This window comes from Maudiozyma barnettii (genome assembly GCF_903064755.1).
Source record: "Maudiozyma barnettii strain CLIB 1767 genome assembly, contig: KABA2_01, whole genome shotgun sequence".
NCBI classification, from domain to species: domain Eukaryota; kingdom Fungi; phylum Ascomycota; class Saccharomycetes; order Saccharomycetales; family Saccharomycetaceae; genus Maudiozyma; species Maudiozyma barnettii.
Window position 1 is genome coordinate 621,098 of NW_024545238.1, and position 22,581 is coordinate 643,678.

Sequence of the window (22,581 nt, forward strand, 5' to 3'; positions counted from 1 at the left end):
TTCAATTAAAACTTCAAATAAAGATACCAACTCAACAATGGACGAGACTACTTTTAATCAAACCACTAACGATTTTGAATTGGATGCAAATCAACTTGCTGCACCAGATGCCGTCTTCTCGGACAGAGTACGTAGATTCCAAGAGTTTTTAGACACGTTCTCTACTTATAAAGACCAAGTTAGAGAGATTCAGCTGTACAATAACGCTTTCAACACAAATGATGAAAAGAATTTAGACGATGAATTATATGATCATGCTAAAGATTTAGAAGAAAACTTTAATGAAGATTATGACCTTAACAAAAAACAGGCTTCTGGTAAAGCTTTAAACATTTTACCCCAAAGAATTACAATATCATTGGATGATTTAAGAGAATTCGATAGATCCTTTTGGACAGGTATTCTAATGGAACCTGCTTTTTTCATTCCACCTGCTGAAAAAGCTTTATCTGATATGGCTAATGTCTTAGATGAAAATACAAATCAAAATTTTAGAAACTTCCAAAATGGTAGTCGTCCTTGGAATTTATCCTTCAAGGGTTCATTTGGTTCTCATGCGTTATCTCCACGTACTTTAAATTCTCAATTCTTAAATAAATTGATATCTGTAGAAGGTATCGTGACAAAGACCTCATTGGTTAGACCAAAATTGATAAGATCTGTACATTATGCAGAAAAGACTGCAAGATTTCATTATAGAGAATACACTGACGCTACAACATCATTGACTACTAAGATTCCAACACCTGCCATATATCCAACTGAAGATACAGATGGTAATAAATTAACTACCGAATATGGTTATTCTACTTATATGGATCATCAACGTATTACTGTCCAAGAAATGCCAGAAATGGCTCCAGCAGGGCAATTACCAAGATCCATAGATATAATCTTGGATGACGATTTAGTTGATAGGACTAAACCCGGTGACAGAGTCAACGTTGTCGGTGTATTTGTCTCCTTAGGTGCTGGTGGTATGAGTCGTAGCGACAGTAAAGGTAGTAATGCATTTAGAACTTTAATTATTGGTAATAGTGTATACCCATTACATGCTAGATCGACTGGTGTATCAGCCCAGCAAGTACTAACAGATTTTGATATTAGAAATATCAATAAATTGGCTAAGAAGAAAGATATCTTCGATATTTTATCTCAATCATTGGCTCCATCTATTTACGGTCATGAACACATTAAAAGAGCAATCTTATTGATGTTGATGGGAGGTGTTGAAAAAAATTTGGATAATGGTTCTCATTTAAGAGGTGATATCAATATCTTAATGGTTGGTGATCCATCCACAGCTAAATCACAATTGCTAAGATTTGTGTTAAATACTGCATCCTTAGCCATTGCTACAACTGGTAGAGGTTCTTCTGGTGTTGGTTTAACTGCCGCTGTTACTACGGATAGAGAAACTGGTGAAAGAAGACTTGAAGCAGGTGCAATGGTGTTAGCTGATCGTGGTGTTGTGTGTATTGATGAATTCGATAAGATGACTGATACTGATAGAGTTGCAATTCATGAAGTCATGGAGCAACAAACCGTCACTATTGCAAAGGCAGGTATTCATACCACTCTGAATGCTCGTTGTTCTGTTATTGCCGCTGCTAATCCAGTGTATGGTCAATATGATGTACAAAAGGATCCTCATCAAAACATTGCTTTACCAGATTCTTTGTTGTCACGTTTCGATTTATTGTTTGTGGTGACTGATGATATTAATGAAATAAAGGACAGAGCCATTAGTGAGCATGTCCTTAGAACACATAGATATTTACCCCCGGGCTATTTAGAAGGTGAACCTATAAGAGAAAGATTGAATCTATCACTTGCTGTTGGTATCGAAAACCCTGAAGAACAAACAGAAAATAATGCTAACGGTGCGGAAGAGAGTGAAGATAGTGTTTTTGAGAAATTTAACCCATTGTTACAAGCCGGTGCTAAACTAGCCATGAACAAGGGTGATCATAATGGTGATTTGATTCCAAATTTAGTCACTATTCCTTTCCTAAGAAAATATATTCAATATGCTAAGGAGAGAGTTATCCCTCAATTAACCCAAGAGGCAATTGACATCATTGTTAAAGAATATGCAGAGTTGAGAAACGACGAAAATACTAAGAAATCTCCAATTACTGCAAGAACTCTTGAAACTTTGATCAGATTGTCCACAGCTCATGCTAAAGTCAGACTGTCTAAGACAGTTAGTAAATCAGATGCTCGTATTGCTTCGAGATTATTAAGGTTTGCTCTGTTAGGTGAAGATATTGGTGATGACATTTATAATGAGGATGAAAATGAAGAAAATATTTCATTCAGAAGATCTCCAAAGAAATCTCCAAAGAAGAAACAAAGAGTATACGCGAATACAAGTAGGCCAGAGTCACCTATCAAGCCTAGAACTCCATCAAGAAGATCACCTTCAAAATCAAGTGCACCATCATCTACCCAAAGCTTAGTTACTAGAAGGAGATTGCAATTAGATGATGATGACAATAACGATGACGACTATATTGCAATGTCTCCATTACCAAGAGACGAACAAGAAGATTTAGAAAGAAGGTTACGTTCCGGTTTACGTGTCTCTCCAAGACGTAGAGGACAGATAGATTCTCGTGGTCCATTGACTGAAGCAGGTGGTGAAAAGTTGTCAAATATTTCCTCTTTCAGTGACGACACTGGATTAACTGAAGAAGCTATTGGTTCCATCTCTACAGCCAGATTAGCTACTTTTTCAAGTGTCATGGCTGCATTAATGCAATCTGATCTATTCCAAGATGATTGTTACCCTATTGAACCTCTTTTCGGGAAAGTTAATGATGAAGTAGACAATGAGGAAGAATTTGCCATGTCCGAATATATGGCTGGTCTAAGAATTTTGTCTGAGAGAAATAATATCATGATATCTGAAGATAAAGTATGGAGAGTGTGAACATGGATTGCAAAACTACCATATTTTAATATTATTTTTATTTTTATTTCAGCATTGATGTTCTACATTCTGCAATAAGTATACGCATTGCTAGGAAAATCCTGCCCTTTTTACTCATTATCTCATATTATTCACCTCCCACCATTGAGTCTATGCACTCTTACATATTTTATTTATGTTGTATTTTATAATTTTATATATTAATCATTTTGTTAACAAAGAAAGAAAAGTTCACACGAACGACATTGAAAATGCGCATTTTTTCAGCTCTTATAAATTAGTCTTACGAACTCTATTTGGTTAGTGTGACATTAGATCGTGAATTCCTTTATAATTGCAAAAAAGAGTACAGCGAAGCCTTATTATTATGCGTTTAGTACAAAAAACTGACAGCACCTAATTAACAGCAAAACGCCTTGATCGCATTTTGTTGGCGACAGCGAAAACCTTCACAGTTTCAATTTTCATCTCAATTCAATTTTTTTTTCATGTTCAACACAGCGGGGAAACGCCATACGGAAAATTGAAAAATTAACCTGAATGTCATATGGCCCATTTATCTTTTATATCGAACAACCTCTGTGGTAAAGATTACAATTCTTAATCTTATGGCTGTCAAAGTAGTAGATGTTTATTCCTATCTTTTCAATAAAGTTTAATATATTTTATTTGTAATACAAATCAATTTACTTAAAAAGATTAACTAAGTACCTAGCCTATTCATCATATATTGTGTGATATTTTTATTTTTTGTTCAAACTGAGAAAATATCTAGTTTAAAATCACACGATTATATATAGATGGTATCTAAATCGTATGTGAATAGTCCGCTGGTAAGGGACTCAAAACTATTAGTCCCTAAATCTATATTATATAGACCATACACTTTACCATTTGTGCCTTTATATGCTACTTTTTTCCACCTTTATTTTACCGAATATGATCGTTATATTGGTGGTTCTGAATGGACTTTTGTCTTCTTAGGTACGATTATCTCATTTAACATCCTAGTTCTACTGATTCCTGTATGGAACGTTAAGATGGCTGCTTGGTTTAATTTCAATGAAGCCCATCATATTAACGCTGCAACTGATATTTTGATTTATACTACTCCAAACAATGGTACTGATGGTATTGTTGAAATTCAAAGAGTGTTAGAAGCTGGTACTTTACAAGTTTATTTCGAATTCCAAAAGAAAAAGTTTTTATGGAAATCTGAAGATGAATTTTTTGCCTCTCCAAAATTCGCTATTGATGAATCTCCAAAGATTAAAGACTTTAAGAAAGCTAAAGGTAATTCAGGTGATTTAACTCATTTGATTAGATTATATGGTAAAAATACATTTGATATTCCAATCCCAAGTTTTATGGAATTATTCAAAGAGCATGCTGTAGCACCTCTTTTTGTTTTCCAAGTATTTTGTGTTGCATTATGGTTATTGGATGAATTCTGGTATTACTCCATCTTCAACCTATTTATGATTATCACTATGGAAGCTGCTGGTGTATTTCAACGTTTGACCGCTTTAAAAGAATTTAGAACAATGGGTATCACACCTTATTCCATTAACGTCTATAGAAATGGTAAATGGACAACTGTCACTTCCGATGAATTACTTCCAATGGATATTGTTTCTGTCACAAGAACCGCAGAAGATAGTGCTCTACCATGTGATTTGGTCATGATTAATGGTACTTGTATTGTCAATGAAGCCATGCTGTCCGGTGAATCGACTCCTTTATTAAAAGAATCTATTAAGTTACGTGATGACAACGATGATCTACAAGTCAATGGTCTAGACAAGAACGCAATCTTACATGGTGGTACTAAAGTTTTACAAGCTACACCTCCAGAAACTAAGACTAACAGCATTCCACTTCCTCCAGACAATGGTTGTTTGGCTGTTGTTTCTAAGACTGGGTTTGAAACATCTCAAGGGTCCTTAGTTCGTGTTATGATTTACTCATCTGAACGTGTATCTGTTGATAACAAAGAAGCTCTGATGTTTATCTTATTCCTACTGATTTTTGCTGTTATTGCTTCATGGTATGTTTGGATTGAAGGTACTAAGATGGGTAGAGTCCAATCTAAGTTAATTCTTGACTGTATTTTGATTATCACCTCTGTTGTTCCACCGGAATTGCCAATGGAACTAACAATGGCTGTCAACAGTTCTTTAGCTGCATTATCCAAGTTCTTTGTCTATTGTACTGAACCATTTAGAATTCCACTTGCTGGTAGAATCGATGTTTGTTGTTTCGATAAAACAGGTACTTTAACTGGTGAAGATCTTGTGTTTGAGGGTCTAGCTGGTCTTTCTTCTGAAAATAAGGATACTCGCCATCTATTCACTGCTATTGATGCCCCAGAGAGAACAAATTTAGTAATTGGTGCTGCGCACTCCTTGGTTAGATTAGATGATGGTGAAACTGTAGGTGATCCAATGGAAAAAGCAACCTTAAGAGCTTTAAAATGGAAAGTTGAAAAAAATGAAGTAATTAGTAATGCTGATATGGGTAAAGTACACATTATGCGTCGTTTCCAATTTTCTTCAGCTTTGAAGAGATCCTCGTCTATTGCATCCTACAACGATGAAATATATGCTGCCGTAAAGGGTGCTCCTGAAACAATCCGTGAAAGATTAGTTAATGTTCCTGCAAATTATGATGATATTTACAAGTCCTTTACTCGTTCTGGTTCTAGAGTTCTTGCTTTAGCTTCTAAATCCTTGAAGAAAATGTCTCAATCTGAAGTTGATGATTTAAAGAGAGAAAATATTGAATGTGACCTGGAGTTTAACGGTTTCTTAATTTTCCATTGTCCCTTGAAACCTGATGCAATTGAAACTATTAAAATGTTGAACGAATCTGGTCACAGATCCATTATGATTACTGGTGATAACCCTCTTACAGCTGTACATGTTGCCAAAGAAGTCGCCATTGTTGAAGGTGAAACTTTAATTTGTGATAAGGTCGATGAATCTGATGTTTCTGATAATAAGTTATTATTCCGTAATGTAGAAGAAAGTATTTCCATCCCATTCGATCCATCTAAGGATAAGTTTGTTCACGCCGAATTATTTGATAAATATGAAATTGCTGTTACAGGTTATGCTTTAGAGGCATTGAAGGACCATTCCCAATTGAGAGATTTACTTCGTCATACCTGGGTTTACGCGCGTGTCTCTCCAAGCCAGAAAGAATTTTTGTTAAACACTCTAAAGGATATGGGTTACCAAACTTTAATGTGTGGTGATGGTACCAATGATGTGGGTGCTTTGAAGCAAGCTCACGTTGGTGTAGCTTTATTGAATGGTACGGAAGAAAGTATGAAACAGGCCGCTGAAAAACGTAGCATGGATAGTGCAAAGATGCTTTATGAAAAGCAATGTACCTTTATGCAAAGATGGGGCCAACCACTACCCGTTATTCCTGAAACTATTGCTCATCTATATCCACCTGGTTCTAATAATCCTCATTACTTGACTGCATTAGAAAAGAGAGGTACCGTCCTTACTGATGAAATTAGAAAATTTGCCGCTGATATGAGTTCTACCCCTGTTAAGGTTCTTCCTGATGCGAATGGTGAAGCAGCCACTGCACCAAAGGCTGGCGATATTGCTTCTATGTTGATGGATAGTGCCGGTGGTGATGGTGATGGTGTCGATGCTCCAACTCTAAAACTGGGTGATGCTTCCTGTGCTGCTCCATTCACGTCCAAATTGGCCAATGTCTCAGCTGTTACCAATATCATTCGTCAAGGTCGTTGTGCTCTTGTTAATACCATCCAAATGTACAAGATCTTAGCTTTGAATTGTTTGATTAGTGCTTACTCCTTATCCATAATATACATGGCTGGTGTTAAGTTTGGTGATGGTCAAGCTACTGTTTCTGGTTTATTATTATCTGTTTGTTTCCTAAGTATTTCTCGTGGTAAGCCATTAGAAAAGTTGTCTAGACAAAGACCTCAAGCCGGTATTTTTAATGTTTATATTACAGGATCCATTTTAAGTCAATTCGCTGTCCATATCGCTACTTTGGTATACATTACAATGGAAATTTACAAATTAGAACCACGTGAACCACAAGTTGACTTAGAGAAAGAGTTTGCCCCATCTTTACTGAACACAGGTATCTTCATTATCCAATTAGTTCAACAAGTTTCTACTTTTGCAGTCAATTACCAGGGTAAGCCATTTAGAGAAGATATCAGAAACAACAAGGGTATGTACTATGGTCTAGTTAGTGTTGTTGGTTTAGCATTAGCAAGTGCTACAGAATTCATGCCAGAATTGAATGAAGCAATGAAATTTGTACCAATGTCCGATGAATTTAAATTTAAATTAACCGGTACTCTATTGTTAGATTTCTTTGGTAGTCTGGGCGCTGAATATTTCTTTAAATATTTCTTTATGGATGACACACCAGCTGACATTACTATTAGAAAGATTAGAATTGCTTAAACGTTACAGACTTCTACCTGTCTGTATAAAAGAAAAAAAAATAATCATGTTCTACAAAACGATAATCAATTTACACGATATTCTGTATATTTGTTTAGGATGTCTATAAATTCTTATCGTTTCTTCTTTCTGTACTATTTTGTATAATAGGAATCTTATGTAGCAAAAAATACATTTACATATTATTATTAGTGCTTTTATTCTTAATCGAAAATCTTCCTTACGTACTGATGAATGTCTTGTTATTCCCTTAGAAGAAACTGATGGCGATAGTGCATGACACTTCATGGTTGTCCAAGTAAACAAGTTCCGGTTTCCTCCTGCAGTTCATCTTTTTATAGAGTTATAGTGGGGGTGTCTCGCTTAGTCTTTCCTGTAACAGGGAGAGCGGCATCGAAAAATGGGTGACCGCGCTTATGGTTTCCCTGAAATAGTAGTTGTATACGCAAAAAGAAACTTCGAGCAAGTAATAAAGAACCCTCAAATGAACAACTTCCAAACTTATAAATTGGCATCGTAATTCGAGTAATTTGAAATTGAAATTAAATCAAATATCATTGTCATATATTTCTAATCATTAGCCTGTATCTAAAGATATCGATCATCCTCCCCACCCCCATTTAGCATACCATCTGAATAACCTGAAAGATGCCTTACCAAGAAGATTTCGCTGTTGAACAGTTTATGGACAAATTTGAAACCCAAGCCAAGTATAACCTTGGTGAAACATGCTGCTACTCTCTGAGTTTAGACGATATTGAACAACTTTCTGGTAACAGATATGAATTGGACAGATCGATGAGATTAACATATCGTGATATAAAAGGAAGTGAAGAATTAAGGGCTTTAATTGCAACGATTTATGGTAATACCTTAACAAAGGATAATGTTCTGGTTTCAAATGGTGCCATTGCATCTAACTATCTTTTGTATTACACTTTAGTAGGGAAAGGTGACCATGTTATCTGTGTGGATCCAACCTATAGTCAGCTGTATAGTGTTCCAGAGATGTTTGGTGCTGAAGTTGATCATTTGAAACTAACCAAAGAAGATGACTACATACCAAATGTCGAAACATTGGCTAAAATGGTTAAGAAAAATACTAAACTGATCATTATCAATAATCCGAATAATCCGCTAGGTTCTGTTATCCCAAATAATATAATGAAGGATATTTGCCAATTATGTGAAAAACATGATATATATCTTCATTCGGATGAAGTATATCGTCCAATGTTTCATTCATTAGAAGAAGGGTTTGATCTACCAGAGAGTGCATGCGACTTATATTCGAAGGCTATAGTCACATGTTCTATGTCAAAAGCTTATTCAGTTGCTGGGATCAGGCTAGGTTGGATGATTACACAGGACAAACAAGTTTTAAGGGATGCTGCATCTAGAAGAGATTATAATACTATATCAGTCAGTGTTATAGATGATAGAATTGCACAATATGTTCTAAGAAATGCTGATAAGGTTATCGCAAGAAATATGAATTTATGTAAAGAGAATTATCACTATCTTACTGAGTTTATCAACAAAAACAAGGAAGACTTCGAGTATGTAGGCACACCACAAGGTGGTACCGTGTGTCTCTTAAAAACCAAAGAGATAAACGATACGTACGGTTTTGCTGAATTTCTTGCCACAGAATTTAATGTATTGGCTGTACCTGGTGAAGTTTTCAATTTCCCAGGGACTTTACGAATTGGTTATGGGAATAGTAAGAATGATTTGGTTGAGGGGTTACCTCTACTGAAAAAGGCCAACGATATATGGATTAGTAGAACAAAATAATTAAAATCATTATAAGGTATCATAAATAGTCATGATGAATACACTCTATAAGTTTTATTAATATTATAATTCTCTATTTATCTGTAAACAAAAGTTTCAAAGTTCTTTATACAAATATTTCTTCTTGGGAAAATCTATGGGAAACTTGCTATTTATTATTGGAACTGTATGATATAAATCCCTAGATTCGACTATCCTCAGTTCCATATCTTTCATACCTATCACCGATCCCATTTTACTTTTTATATTCTCTTTACTATAGTACTTTGTCATTTTTAAAACTCTCTGAAGTACGTTAATAATATCATCGATTTGATCTGCAAATTTCAAGGTGGCTGTTTCATCCTGATATAATTTTATTATCCTATCTAGTAGTAAAGCTGAAAATAGATCTCCAACACCGGTGAAATATGTGTCGATATATGGAATACGATATACCAGAGGAGCTTCACCTTTAATGGATGCAACACAGTATATATGTCCTTTATCATCAAAAAGTTCCGAACTACAAGAAGTTACCACTATCACAGGTACAGTTTTATGTAGTTCTTCTAACGATTGTTTAAGCTCTTCTTTTGAAGAAATTTTCTTTCCATAGAGAATTTCAAGCTCGTATTGATTAGGAGTTATAATATCAACCAAACCGTTAGAAGAAAAAGTCAGTTTTTGATATTCAGGTATCACGTCTTCATTGACATATAATTGACCTTCATCTCCCATTACTGGATCCATCAACCATAACAACTTCTTATTTTTTTCCTTAAATTTTGAATAATGTTGCCCCATGCAATTTACTGACTCTTTATTTGGCAAATACCCTGATAGCAACGCATCATAATCTGTTGCAAAATTTGCAAATACTCCATTTAGTAATGCATCTAAATCATTTTGATTTGTAATGTTACCAAATACACGTTCCATACCATAGCCTGTATGGTTGGAAAACTGAACACTATTACAACAGTCTACATCCCATCCTAGACATTGTAATGGAAAAGTAGCTGCTTTGTTACCTACATAGCCATGAACAACATGTGATTGTGTTGCTAAAAGACGAGGCATTACGTTTCTATTTGTAATTTTATGGTTTTATGACAAGATGGAAAATAGTAACGTGTGACTTAGAACTCACTTGAATGTTCAATTGGGTAATACTAAACCGAATTTTAAAAGTATATATATCTTTATTACATGATTTTTTGTATCTGATCGATATCTGAAAATGTTTTTATTGTTGTAGTGCTTATTTAAATAATTTGCTCTGTATTGAATTTTTCGGTCTGCGAGAAAACTTCTCGATGATCTCCGCCGATTCTTTCAGACTATGACTCAGCGAGAGAGGTATGCCTTCTTAACTAACCTGACACCCTTTCAACCCAGGAAAGGTGTGTGAAGTTCAGAAGGTTAAACAACAGTGGGAAGGTACTCAAGTAATAATCTGCTGACCTCTTTCTTTGCTTTTATTTGTTTTAATTGCTATAACTTGTTAAATTAGTTCCGAAATGACTCCTGTGTGTCTTCTCAGATCGAGGCAGAGAACTTTCCTAATGGTAGTTGTCTGAAAATGACAGCAATTGTAAGAAAACTTCATGTTTTACATCATTTTAACAAGAGAAAGGTTAGTAATTACCAAAAAAAGGATAATCTCGATAGTACTAAGTGGGGGCCGATTTTCTTCTTGACATTCTCTGAAGAAGACCCTGAAAAGGTAAATATTCCTTTTTATTTTTATCCTTATTATTAAATTATGTTTCTAAAACCATTTCACCTCCATTTATTAGACCAACTTTGAAATAAATGAATTCACTTGATTTCATTTATTTCAAGCATATAGTAATATCATGTTGGTTTTCGATTTTGAAATATATCTTGCATAATTTAAAAAAAAACGACGCAATCTTATGTGACGGCTTTAAAAGATTATAAATACACTAATAATACACATTATAAAAATATAAATTGTACATATTAGAATATTTAAATGTTAAAAAGTTAAAAAACTAATTAACAAGAAAAACTTTTGTTATTCAAAATTTGCTTTAAGACTGGTGCCAATGTTCAATTGTAACAACTCTACCAAATATCAAAATAACACATATTATACCAATGGACTAATAAAAACAATACTTGATAGTCGGATATCCAGCATGGTTTCTACAAGTAAAGAAATAACAATTGAAAGTTTCTTTAGGACTTTTATTTTATCAATTATCTTTTTAGTAATAGAACTTATTATATTTTTGATTATGAGAGTTTTATACAAGGATATATACAGATCTAAAAATATGTTGCATTCAGAGAGAAGCATAGAGCTCCCTTTCTTCAAATTTTTTATGAAACGATGTTCAGACTTTAATGATATGACGGATTTAGATGGATATCTTCTATTGAGATTTCTCAAATTTCTATCCTTCTATTTCTTCACCATTTCATTGGTGCATTTACCAATTTTGTTACCGTTGCATTACTATTACAATAATAATATGCTAGGCTTCTCTCTAGATAAATTTAATGTTTCTAATATTCATGGTAAAAAGATGGTTATACACCTAACTTTATGCCTCTTTGATGCAATTTGGTTTCACTTTCTAATTTTAAAAGAATCAAAGATAATATTCTCAATCAGAAAAAAGAGGATTCTTCAGAGTAAATTCAGTTCAATATTATTTATTGAAAACATTAATAATACATTTCTAAAAAATTACCAATCTCTTGGAAACGGTTATAGAGTTAAAGATATCTGTGAAATCCACAAGGATACAAGAGAATTATACAAAACCTGGAACAAAGTATATCGCCTAGAAAAGTACATTGAAAGGATAACCTTAGATATAATTACAGAAGTATATTTTGAACATAGATCTAAATGTTTTAGTCTCTGTGAAAAAAGAACAACCTTTTTCAATTTTACCTTTAAATTTCTAAAATATATTGTTTATCAAAAAAATTATGTGCTATTCAAGCTCAGAACATCTGTGGTTAGGTTAAAATGTCTATTACAAATTTGTAAATATGATAATAAAGTGTACAATCCCATAAATCAGAATATTGAGTTACCATCAAAATTTATTTCTAACAGATACGAGCAATTAGAAATAGCACTCAAAATATACAACAACACCGTGGTGTTATTAAAGAAACAAAATGAAAAAATCGAGCAGGAACAAAGAAAGAACAACTCTGAAAGAGAGTATGTTCCTAAAGATGCATTTGTGGAGTTCGGTTCACCAAAGGAAGCTCATGCAATAAGTTTAATCCTAAGCAAAAACAATGTAGCATTTGTTTCTCAAGTTACACTAAATCCAAATCCCTGCGATATCCAATGGTTATCTGTAATATACAGTAACCTGATTTACAAAGAAATAATGCGAATATTATCAGTAATTATCAGTATTTCTATCGTAATAGGCTGGGTAATACCGATTGCATTTGTCGGATTCTTTGCACATATACCATATATTACAGTTACATTTCTTCAACCTCTGTCGTTTCGTATATTCAAGTCAAAATTCATTAGAGATGGTATTGAGAATATTTTACCATTGGTCACATTAATATTTTTGACTGAACTTGTTCCATATGTTTTCAGAATTTTAAGCAAACTAAAGGGGTGTCGTACAGGTTCGGAAATTGAGAAAGATGTTCAAACATGGTTATTTGTATTCCTGTTTGTTCATTTGTTCTTAGTTGTCACAGCTTCATCTGGTATTTCTTTAGTAATCGATCGTCTAATCAATAACCCGAATAGCATTCCCATAATACTTGCACATGAATTACCAAAAAGTTCTTCATTTTTTTGTTCATTTATTATGTTGAGAGGGATTTCTTATTTTGGAGGAAACATACTTAGAATAAAAGACCTCTTAATCCAGATCATTTATTATAGCTTTATAAATTATTCTCCGCATATTCGGATTAACAGAATCAAGAACTCTTTATTCTTTAATTGGGGGTCTATATACCCCTTATTCTCGGTACTAGGATGTATAGGGATAGTATACGGCATAATAAGTCCCATTATTTTACCTATATCATGTATTTCACTTTCATTGGTATACTTTTCTTTCAAATATCTTTTTGAATACCAATATACAAAAAAAAACCATTCTGATACATTCGGTGAATTATATCAGCGTACACTGCTCCAACTTTATGTTGGTATTTATTTCATGGAATTCTGTTTGTTGGGTTTATTCGTTCTATCAGATTCATATAGGCTGGCTCTGTGCACCTTTTGCTTATTTATTGCCACATTAATCTGTAACATTTATGTTTGGAAAAGTATGCTACGTCCCATTCTATTTCACTCGGATGATCACGAACAAAATACATATATTCATAATGATGACCATCAATCCACATTGGATTCATATAGATCTCCAATGAAACGAAAAACTAAGATGTATGGTGAAATATGGTTACCTACATACCGAGCTGAAAGTGTAATTAAGGAGATCACCGTGATGGAGAAAAAATATGGTATAATGATCAATACCAATAAAGCCTTTTTTGATGATTGCGGGAATCTACACTTTCGTTAAAAGAAAATTTTTGTAATATCTAAATTTGAATAGATATTTAAGCAGCTTTGGCATTATTATCCTCATTATGTTTTTCTTCCCTAGTGTTTTTACTTCTAGGCCAAATATTTGGTAATTTAATGAATTGGAATCTCGGTTCTACACAACGTTCAACAAACCATTTCTTAATTTGATATTCAATCAGACTACGGATACGTGGAATATTTTCTAATTTTGACTTATCACCTATTAAGGATTGCGTGTCAAATTCAAACTTATACTCTGGAGAAAAGGAAAACATCAAGAAATAACTATTATCTAATTCATCATCATCTGAGTCATCTGTTGTTGTTGATTTTGTTTTCTCTTCATTCTGAGAGTTTGTCTCAACAAATTCATCACCTCTCGTTAGTGATACGGTCAAACAGCCTTGGAATCGAATGATTGCTACTGTCAAACTAATTGGCAATGCCATAAATCCGGGCTTTGGGTAGTTTAACAATAACTTGGTTTCTACACCTAGTGATAATCTATCTATTAAATCAATATCGATTTTTGCTTCTAACTTTCTTTTTTCCTTTTTAATTCTACAATTTGAGAAAATTGGGAAATCATCACCAATATCCAACTCTGTAACTTTAATAGTATCTAAATAGTCAGGTAAGTTTGTTGCATTATTTTGCATAAATAGATTTAATGAATTCAAAATATTATTTTTATTGTAAGCTTCATCACGAAACTGTTGAATAATCTGAGCAATTAAGACGTTGAACCAATCAAGGGATTCATGTTTATGTGTATTTACATCATAATAAGTTTTTTGAAGAATATTATTGATTTGAATGGTCATTTCATTTTGGGAATCATCATTAGTAGAGCTATAAGATTGTATCTCTGATCTATTTTTACCTCCTCTCTTCAAAACGTTTGACATTATTTTTGAATTATTTGCATTGGTTGAAATTACAGGAGGATTTTTATGTCTTGAAGAACCTTCACTAAATATAAAGAATCTCATAAAAACGGCAAATATGATGATCACACTAACTTGACCAACTATCAAACCTTGAGTAAATGATAATGAAGAAAATGACGATCTTGAAGATAATCCCTTCAGGTGTTCATATTGTTGAATAAAATTATTGTTCAATGGAAATTCATTTAACTTCCCAGCTTTAACGGATTTAATCAATTTATCAATATATTCACTTGGTGTATGTTGTCTGAATGCCTCCAAATCTTCGAGAAAATAGTTTTGGAAATGCGAAGGTAGTATACTCGTTAGGTAATCGTCGAGACTCACTAAATCACCAGTACTATTTTCTCCCTTTAAAGCATCTAAAATAGTGCTATTTGACTGTGATGAGTTGAACATAGTTGATAGTAATAGTATTACTAAAGGTGTAATGACGTATATATTTTCAGCAAACTTAATTGAGTAGGATACTTTTAAATGGTTGAATTATCGAGCTGAACCGTTCCCTGATTATCAAGAAAGAAAAAGTCTTCTTCTTTATCCCTAGGAGGACCCATTTAAAGTTCAGAACTAGCCATGGTATATGTCTAGTTTACTTCTTCCTTATTTGTACTTTTCTCCCTTACTGAAAAATAACGAAAAATATAAATAATAAATAAATATATCAGTCCGGAAATATCTCCAGTTCAGACCCCGAAGAGAAGGAAACAATTTCAGTCCAACTGGAAGGCCATACACACAATTGCTATCTTTCTGAATACCTTTGCCAGCGTTTAGATAATCTTTCAAGTTACAAATGTATATATATATAGATATATCTTTCAATTTATGAAGTGAATTTAAATAAGGTCAGCCACTTTTAAAGTTGTATCACAGACAGGGGAGAGCAGGATATAGTAGAAATCAGGAACGTTTGTTTGAGTAAATTTTGAAACAGTTCTTATTCATACACACATATTTGTTGCACAAGGATTGAAAACATAGAGTAGAGAATGCATATGCATACTAAAATAAGAAATTAAATTTAATATCCAAACAAGAAATTCAATTTTATAGCAATAATTAAGAATAACAAAGAGATGCCATGTCTTCTTCAAATATCCCTTCTAAAAATGAAATAAATGATACCGTGAGTTTTCAAAATATTAGTAAATTGATACAGAGTAAAAGGAGACTGCCGTTTGTGAATGATAAGTTAAGTTGGGTCGAGTCAAGTAAATGCCTTCAATATTTAACAACCATTGACCCTGATAAAATACCGTCAACACGGAGGGAATTGTTTATGTCCTTTTTAGTTTGTTCAGATATATCATTCGAATTTGAAGTCGTAATAACAGACAAAAAAGTACATAGTATATTATACAATATTTTACCCCAATGTGATTTTACAACAATTATAACGGTGTTTAGAGCAATGTTCTCTCAGTTTCTTAATGATCCAACAAGGTATAGGGAAGAATTCCTTCAATTCCTCGAATTTTTAAATAAAAAACATCTTTTATTGAATATTTCCATGTATTATTTGGAGACAATAGCTATTGATGATCCTAAATTGACAGAATGTTTGAATTTCTTAGGTTTATATTTAACAACTATCCTATCATTAACAGAATATAGACCTGCTCGATTAAGTATCTTAATATCAGAGTTATATTTTGAAATGATTAGATGCCAGTTCACAATAGTAATCACTCAATTATTGTTACAATCTGACAACAGTAAAGCTAGACATAATATTATCCAACAAATAATTAATCAAAAGATTGATATATCTAATTTTTTAGCTAGGACAAAATTAGAGGATTGCAAATACGTTGAGGATAAATTATCACAAATTATTGAAGAATCTATGGATGGAGACCAGGATCTGAAGAGTAAACTAGATAGTATTCAAAATTTGACTGTTGATGCCTCTGAATTAAATTTGTTGCAAGTATTAGATGTAATTGTATTCCTGAAGGAACCAGATTTAACATTTAAACGGATATTTATTGAACATTTACTCTTTGGAGGAAACCCATTCCCATTTTATAAAGCAGTCTCTAGAATCTCTGCCGAGCTTCATGAATTCTTTATTCAACATCAATCAGAAGTCAAAGAAAAACCGTATTTAATATCATTTATTATGAACAAGGAGTCATTTTTAGAAAGTATCATGAAAGTGCAATTGAAAGTATGGATTGAATCTGGTTCAAAATCAAAGGAAGATATAGAGTCTGTATTTATGTTGATCCCAGTCCTATTAGAAAAATTAGATGAGGTTTTACAAGCAGTGTATGGAACCGTCCCCTTAGATGAACTTCCAAATATTGTTAACGATTTTATAAAATCGATAGACTATAGAAAGGCAAGGGACTTTCAACTTGTAAGAATGAGACGGACTCAATTAGATAAATGGGAAAAGCAAATGGTCGAATTTGATTCGATATTATTAAATCAAGTTCATGATTTTGTGAAAAACCAAAGACTGATACGTCTTCAGAAGGGTGTTTGGGTATACTCTCAGAACCCAACAGATACATTGCTCAAGGTTCCAAAACTTTATTTTACCATTATATCTGACAATCAATCAAATCTACTGGTTAGAGAATTTGAAACTAAGACAGAAACACAACCTTACGTGGAAGGAATGAAAATTGTAAGCAGGACCGCAACACATATACAACCTTTACAACAATCTGTCACTCTTGTCATACCATTGAATTGTATTTCACATTTTGAAAGTAAAGATGTATCTGTAAAGTCACAACTGGGGAATTCTTCAACAAAGTTAGTTAATTTAGGTCAAATTGTTGGTTATACTAAAGTTAAATTACTTGATAAAAATAGAAAACGACTTTTAAAGGTGTATCTGGATACGAAAGAAAAGAAATCAATATGGCTTGATGGTCTCCAACTGCTTTCACCTTATGATGTTAAAGAAAATTTATCAGCCGATACAAAGAAACAACAGAATGATTTGATTTCACTGAGGAAAGATGTTCAGATGGTGAATCTACATACTAGGATTGACTTAGATGCAACTGTAGGTCTTGGTGATGATGATGATGATGATGAATTTTATGATCTTGATACATTAATGAACTTACCAATTCATAATTATTATGAATAGAAATAAAATTGAATGGATAATGATAAGATTTTGAGATAGATAATTTATTAAATTATATAAGACTCTTTATATTTTTTAATTTTTTGACGAATACATTTTTAGGGAATACGTGGGTCGGTTTAAATTTTACAAGTATAAACCCTAAATGAGTTCATTGGGGTGATATATACTGTAATATTAATAAGAAGTGCCAAGATATGTTCTAAGAGATTATTTCGATATCTCTGTTAAAGTTTATATAGTTCTTGGTAACAGTATGGCTTTAAAAGACCTTAATGAACAACAAAACAAGTGTATGAACAACAATACGATATTTAATAGATCTAATAATCTCATTGTGTGTTACTTAATCTACGCTAAATTTTCAGTTTGAGCTTGACCGGACTCAATGACCCGAATTAGGTATGTCAATAACAGGCCTGTCTTTTTCTGCCGTTTATTTTTTTTTGTTGGTATATACAAACAAAACAATGATCAGTTATTGCTACTTCATAAAGTAATGAAGCATCTTTGCAAAGAAACATTTTGATACATATCTTGGGTAACCATAAATAATTATCAGCATGAATATTAACGAATTTGCAGATGCTCAAAAAACACATAATGTTATTTATCCTATCCTGCCTAAGGATCATGGATCAGACGAGAGGTGCATACCGTTTGTTCCTCTTCTAGATGGCGACGAATCGACTGAGATCATGCATGAAAGATGGCAATTATATAACCAATTATATATCCATTTCCATTCGCAAGTTGACAACATTGTTTCAAATGGAGAAATAGAACTAAAGCATAATATAACGAAATTACTTTTCAGTGACGATCATTCGCTAAAAACGAAAGAAACTTTCAGAACGTTATTTCTATTAGGATCTGATAGTGATACCCCAATTGAGTTTGATATTATTGATCCAACCAAAACAGTAAATGTTTTGGTAGATATGACTGCAAAAGAATCACCGAATGTTAGAATGATGTTGAAAAGAGCAATGTTTAAGGTATTCTCTACGGCGCAGGCTGATTATAATAATATACAGGCGGTTATTAAAGAGAATGGCGATAATGAATCAATTTCTGAAGCCTTGAACGGTATGCCACAATTGCTAACTGAGGTGTCATATGATTTGTCTCTAATAGAAAATTTTAAATCAATATTCGGAAAAGACTTAAATATTGTGTTAAATTTTAAAGATGTTGATTCGTTTTCATTCCATGCTCTTGATGCCTTTATTCAGTTGTTAAAAAATGCTCTTAAATATGAGTCAGTTATGTTCCATTTGGTTTTTAATATCAACACTAACATTTCGATCATGGAAAAGAATTTGAGTCAGTCAACGTTAAGATTGTTAAAGCGAAACTATTCTATTTTGGATATATCTAGTAATAGAGGTTTTAAATACGCAAATAAGGTATTCGAATGTTTTTTAGAAACTGTCGATAATAAACTTAATCTATCAGAAAATTTTATAGAATTTATTCTCGAGAAAATGGCTAATAACACACACCATAATTTGCAACTATTAACCAAAATATTGGATTATTCCTTAATGTCGTATTTTTATGAAAATCCATTCGCAGTCTTTATTGATCCATTTAATGTGAAATACCTAAACGATTCATATTTAAAACTGTTGAAAAAATGTCCAACTTATATGTTTTTCTTGGATGAATTAGTTAAAGAAGGTGCACCAGTAAATGAGATATCCAATTTATTAACTAATGAGGAGGATGCAATAGAACAATTTTTTGCAGAATTTCTAGTGAGAGATAATCCCACAAATAGACACGCAAAAGCAGTTGCAAATATTCTGGAAGAAAAATGCAATGCTCAGAACTATAACTTAATTGAATTGTATTATAACTTACTTACCGATAATTTGGATAACTATTTAAAGAAATGGCCTGAATGTATGTTATACAAACAGGAATTATCGTTTGAATCTGTAGATACAATTTTCAAGGAATTATTCACGCTTGGTAATAAGAATGATTTATTATCTGAAGCAATGTTTCCAAAATACAAGGGTAACATGGAAGATGATTTATTATGTTGGGAAAGGGTAATAAATGCAAATGATGAAGGATCCCTGGAGGATATACAGGAACTTGAATCTCTTAGTGCGTTGAATCGTGAACTAGGACCCATAGTTGGTGAATTGTTTAAAGTTTATAGAGAAGCACCAATTGTAATTAATTTATTTGATCTGTATACAACGTTCAAGGTACTTCTTCCAAGAAAACGAGTTCTGGAATTTATCAGAGATTATTCTACCAAAGATAAGGCTTTAAAGAAGTTTATAAATAATAATGGTGATGATGACAGCATAATATTTGATAAAGTGGTGTTGATTTTATTTATGCAAGGTATACATGACTATGATAATATGGGATTAACGAACACACTCTCTAAAAATCCAGATTTTGTTGATAAGCATGTTTGGAGAGGTATGTAAATGTATATTATTGGTATATATAAATTGGGTATAATAAAAAGATCATAGAGGTTGGAAAGCTTTCAATTATAAAATATTTGCTGACATATTTTTAAGAGAGTGATTTAAGATGTAATTATAAAATTGAATAGAATTCGATTAAACTAATAATATAAGCATCATATTTTTGTAATGTTGAACTTTAGAATTTTTGGTGATAAATTCTAAGTACATAAATGTTTTATTTAATTCTTTTTTTATTGATTTTTCTTATTATATATAATTTTTTGTTATTACTTACATAAATATTATGATAAATATTAGATTTATTTGATGTTCAAGTTTAAGTTAACTAAAACAAAGAAAGTCATCAGACCACCAAAGACATAGTAAGAAATGTACAAAGCCTTTTGGTATAGGGATGAAGTGTTGAATCTATATTTGACAACCAACTCACCAGTACCTAATTCAGAGATTAAGTTACTGTAATAGAAAGTCAATTTAGCATGACCATCAGCCAAATCGAAGTAAGAGTACTCACGAGTGACAGTGGCGTTAGAAAAAGGTAATGGAGAACCAACATCTAAAACTTCAGCACCTTCTGGAAGAATAACAGAGACTTCAGCGTTTCTGTAGATGGTGTCAGGAGGACCGTTCAATACTGGCAAGGAAATAATGAAGGAATCCTGTTCAGTACCGGAGATATGTAAGAAGTCATCCAAGGTGTTAGTCCATCCAACGGTAAAGTTATAAGCCCAACCACCAAAGACAGGGAATCTTGGTTTAACCAATAATTTATCTTCTTCACGCATGACAGAGGAGACCTTACCTACCTTATCGGTGACGTAAGCGTCAGTACTGTTTTCAGTCAACGAAAGACCAAGGACACCGATGAAATTACCACCTTTACCTTCAGTTCTTTGAACTCTTTTCATGAATTCGACTCTGTTGAAACCATTCTTTAATCTAGCACCTTCGTTAACGATTTCGTAATATTCTTGGAATTCAGCAGTATGAGCCCAATGAGAGACCCAAATGTCTCTCTTTAAATCAGTAACAGTGATCAATGGGTAGTCGACAGGGTAGCTGACGTTAGCCCAAGAACTTTTGAAAGCTGGAACTTCATGGAATGGACCGTATTTGAATTGATTAGTCAATAGGATACCTACTTCATTATCGTTATCAGCAGGAGTTAATTCCATGAAATCTTCGGCACCAGAAATATCAACAGAAGAAGTCTTAGAGACGTAAGGAGATATAGGGTACCTGTTAACAGTTAAAGCTAAGGATTGAGTATCATCCATACCAATTTCTTCTGGTGATGGGTTACCATTTAAAGCATAATGAATCTTAGCCAATAAAGCGATTTCTTCACCTGGAGCTACAGGAGATTCGAATTGAATGACACCGTAACTGATTTCAGTACCATCATCTAATTGATGAACACCTGGGACAATCATACACTGGATGAAAGCTTCTTCAGACATATAAGCGGCGGTAAACATAGAGATCATTGGTACTATATCGGATGGGATTGGAACAAAATATTGAGTTACTGGTTCGGAATCTATGTTAACGATTGTTAATTCCAAATTTTCAGCTGTGAAAGAATTTGATATTTCAATAGTCTTCTTAAATTCTTTATTTTCCCATGAGTTTGGAGGTACGAATTCTTCAGAGACTACGCTCTTAAATAACAGAACAATTGCTGTTAAAAACCAATAATGAGCGAAAAGCATCTTCTTTATATTATATTATATTATGCTATATTATTAGAACAACTTTTTTCCCTTTTTTTCTTCTTCTTGAATTCCCAAATCTATATCGTTATTTGTAAGTATTCAATTGTTAAAAATAAAATGAAATAACTATTGAAATTATAGGAGTGGAAATACAAGTATAAATTCTTAAAGATTCTTTAATTTGAAATTAATTGTCCCTTTTTATTATTAAGTCACAGTATTATATAATCAAATCTTAAAATTTATATCTAAGTTTCAAGTATTATCTTGTTTATTCAATTTATTATATATTATATTGCAATATGTAAAGCAATATAAAGGAATACGTTAAAGCCACGAAGCCTAACAAATAATAAGAGAAAGAGAGATGTGTATTCCCTTTCTCACACATACAGTGCAGTAGTAAAATGAGCACGAAACGCATTTTTCTATTAATTTTTTTCGTTTCTTTCTGATTGACGTGTTCGGTTTATGTCTCTGTCTGTGTGTCTGGTTTTCTACTGCGTCGTGCCGCGTGACATCTTGTGGTTGTGTGTTTGGTAAACGCGTTAAAGTACTATCATTTTATTTTGATTGAAGGTTGACGCGTCAGTGTTCAGGGATG

At 32.8% G+C, this 22,581-nt stretch overlaps 9 protein-coding genes across 9 annotated transcripts; 6 read left to right on the forward strand and 3 right to left on the reverse strand.

Annotated features, from left to right (window-relative positions):
• Positions 1 to 37: 37 nt before the first annotated feature.
• On the forward strand, positions 38 to 2,935 carry MCM3 (MCM DNA helicase complex subunit MCM3; the record flags this gene model as incomplete). Its single annotated transcript, XM_041548212.1, has 1 exon — positions 38 to 2,935. The coding sequence occupies one exon, from the start codon at positions 38 to 40 to the stop codon at positions 2,933 to 2,935; it is 2,898 nt and encodes a 965-aa protein (XP_041404146.1).
• An 800-nt stretch (positions 2,936 to 3,735) lies between these two features.
• Positions 3,736 to 7,398, forward strand: SPF1 (ion-transporting P-type ATPase SPF1; the record flags this gene model as incomplete). Its single annotated transcript, XM_041548213.1, has 1 exon — positions 3,736 to 7,398. The coding sequence occupies one exon, from the start codon at positions 3,736 to 3,738 to the stop codon at positions 7,396 to 7,398; it is 3,663 nt and encodes a 1,220-aa protein (XP_041404147.1).
• A 648-nt stretch (positions 7,399 to 8,046) lies between these two features.
• Positions 8,047 to 9,195, forward strand: KABA2_01S06204 (uncharacterized protein; the record flags this gene model as incomplete). Its single annotated transcript, XM_041548214.1, has 1 exon — positions 8,047 to 9,195. The coding sequence occupies one exon, from the start codon at positions 8,047 to 8,049 to the stop codon at positions 9,193 to 9,195; it is 1,149 nt and encodes a 382-aa protein (XP_041404148.1).
• Positions 9,196 to 9,291: 96 nt separating this feature from the next.
• Positions 9,292 to 10,257, reverse strand: BUD16 (putative pyridoxal kinase BUD16; the record flags this gene model as incomplete). Its single annotated transcript, XM_041548215.1, has 1 exon — positions 9,292 to 10,257. One exon carries the CDS (start codon positions 10,255 to 10,257, stop codon positions 9,292 to 9,294), a length of 966 nt encoding a protein of 321 aa, XP_041404149.1.
• A 992-nt stretch (positions 10,258 to 11,249) lies between these two features.
• SPO75 (Spo75p) lies at positions 11,250 to 13,736 on the forward strand (the record flags this gene model as incomplete). The annotated part of the gene is made up of 1 exon (XM_041548216.1): positions 11,250 to 13,736. The coding sequence occupies one exon, from the start codon at positions 11,250 to 11,252 to the stop codon at positions 13,734 to 13,736; it is 2,487 nt and encodes an 828-aa protein (XP_041404150.1).
• A 37-nt stretch (positions 13,737 to 13,773) lies between these two features.
• On the reverse strand, positions 13,774 to 15,090 carry MMM1 (ERMES complex subunit MMM1; the record flags this gene model as incomplete). Its single annotated transcript, XM_041548217.1, has 1 exon — positions 13,774 to 15,090. The coding sequence occupies one exon, from the start codon at positions 15,088 to 15,090 to the stop codon at positions 13,774 to 13,776; it is 1,317 nt and encodes a 438-aa protein (XP_041404151.1).
• A 685-nt stretch (positions 15,091 to 15,775) lies between these two features.
• On the forward strand, positions 15,776 to 17,803 carry LMO1 (Lmo1p; the record flags this gene model as incomplete). The annotated part of the gene is made up of 1 exon (XM_041548218.1): positions 15,776 to 17,803. One exon carries the CDS (start codon positions 15,776 to 15,778, stop codon positions 17,801 to 17,803), a length of 2,028 nt encoding a protein of 675 aa, XP_041404152.1.
• Positions 17,804 to 18,366: 563 nt separating this feature from the next.
• Positions 18,367 to 20,256, forward strand: ORC3 (origin recognition complex subunit 3; the record flags this gene model as incomplete). The annotated part of the gene is made up of 1 exon (XM_041548219.1): positions 18,367 to 20,256. The coding sequence occupies one exon, from the start codon at positions 18,367 to 18,369 to the stop codon at positions 20,254 to 20,256; it is 1,890 nt and encodes a 629-aa protein (XP_041404153.1).
• A 305-nt stretch (positions 20,257 to 20,561) lies between these two features.
• Positions 20,562 to 21,974, reverse strand: OST1 (dolichyl-diphosphooligosaccharide--protein glycotransferase subunit OST1; the record flags this gene model as incomplete). Its single annotated transcript, XM_041548220.1, has 1 exon — positions 20,562 to 21,974. One exon carries the CDS (start codon positions 21,972 to 21,974, stop codon positions 20,562 to 20,564), a length of 1,413 nt encoding a protein of 470 aa, XP_041404154.1.
• Positions 21,975 to 22,581: the final 607 nt, after the last annotated feature.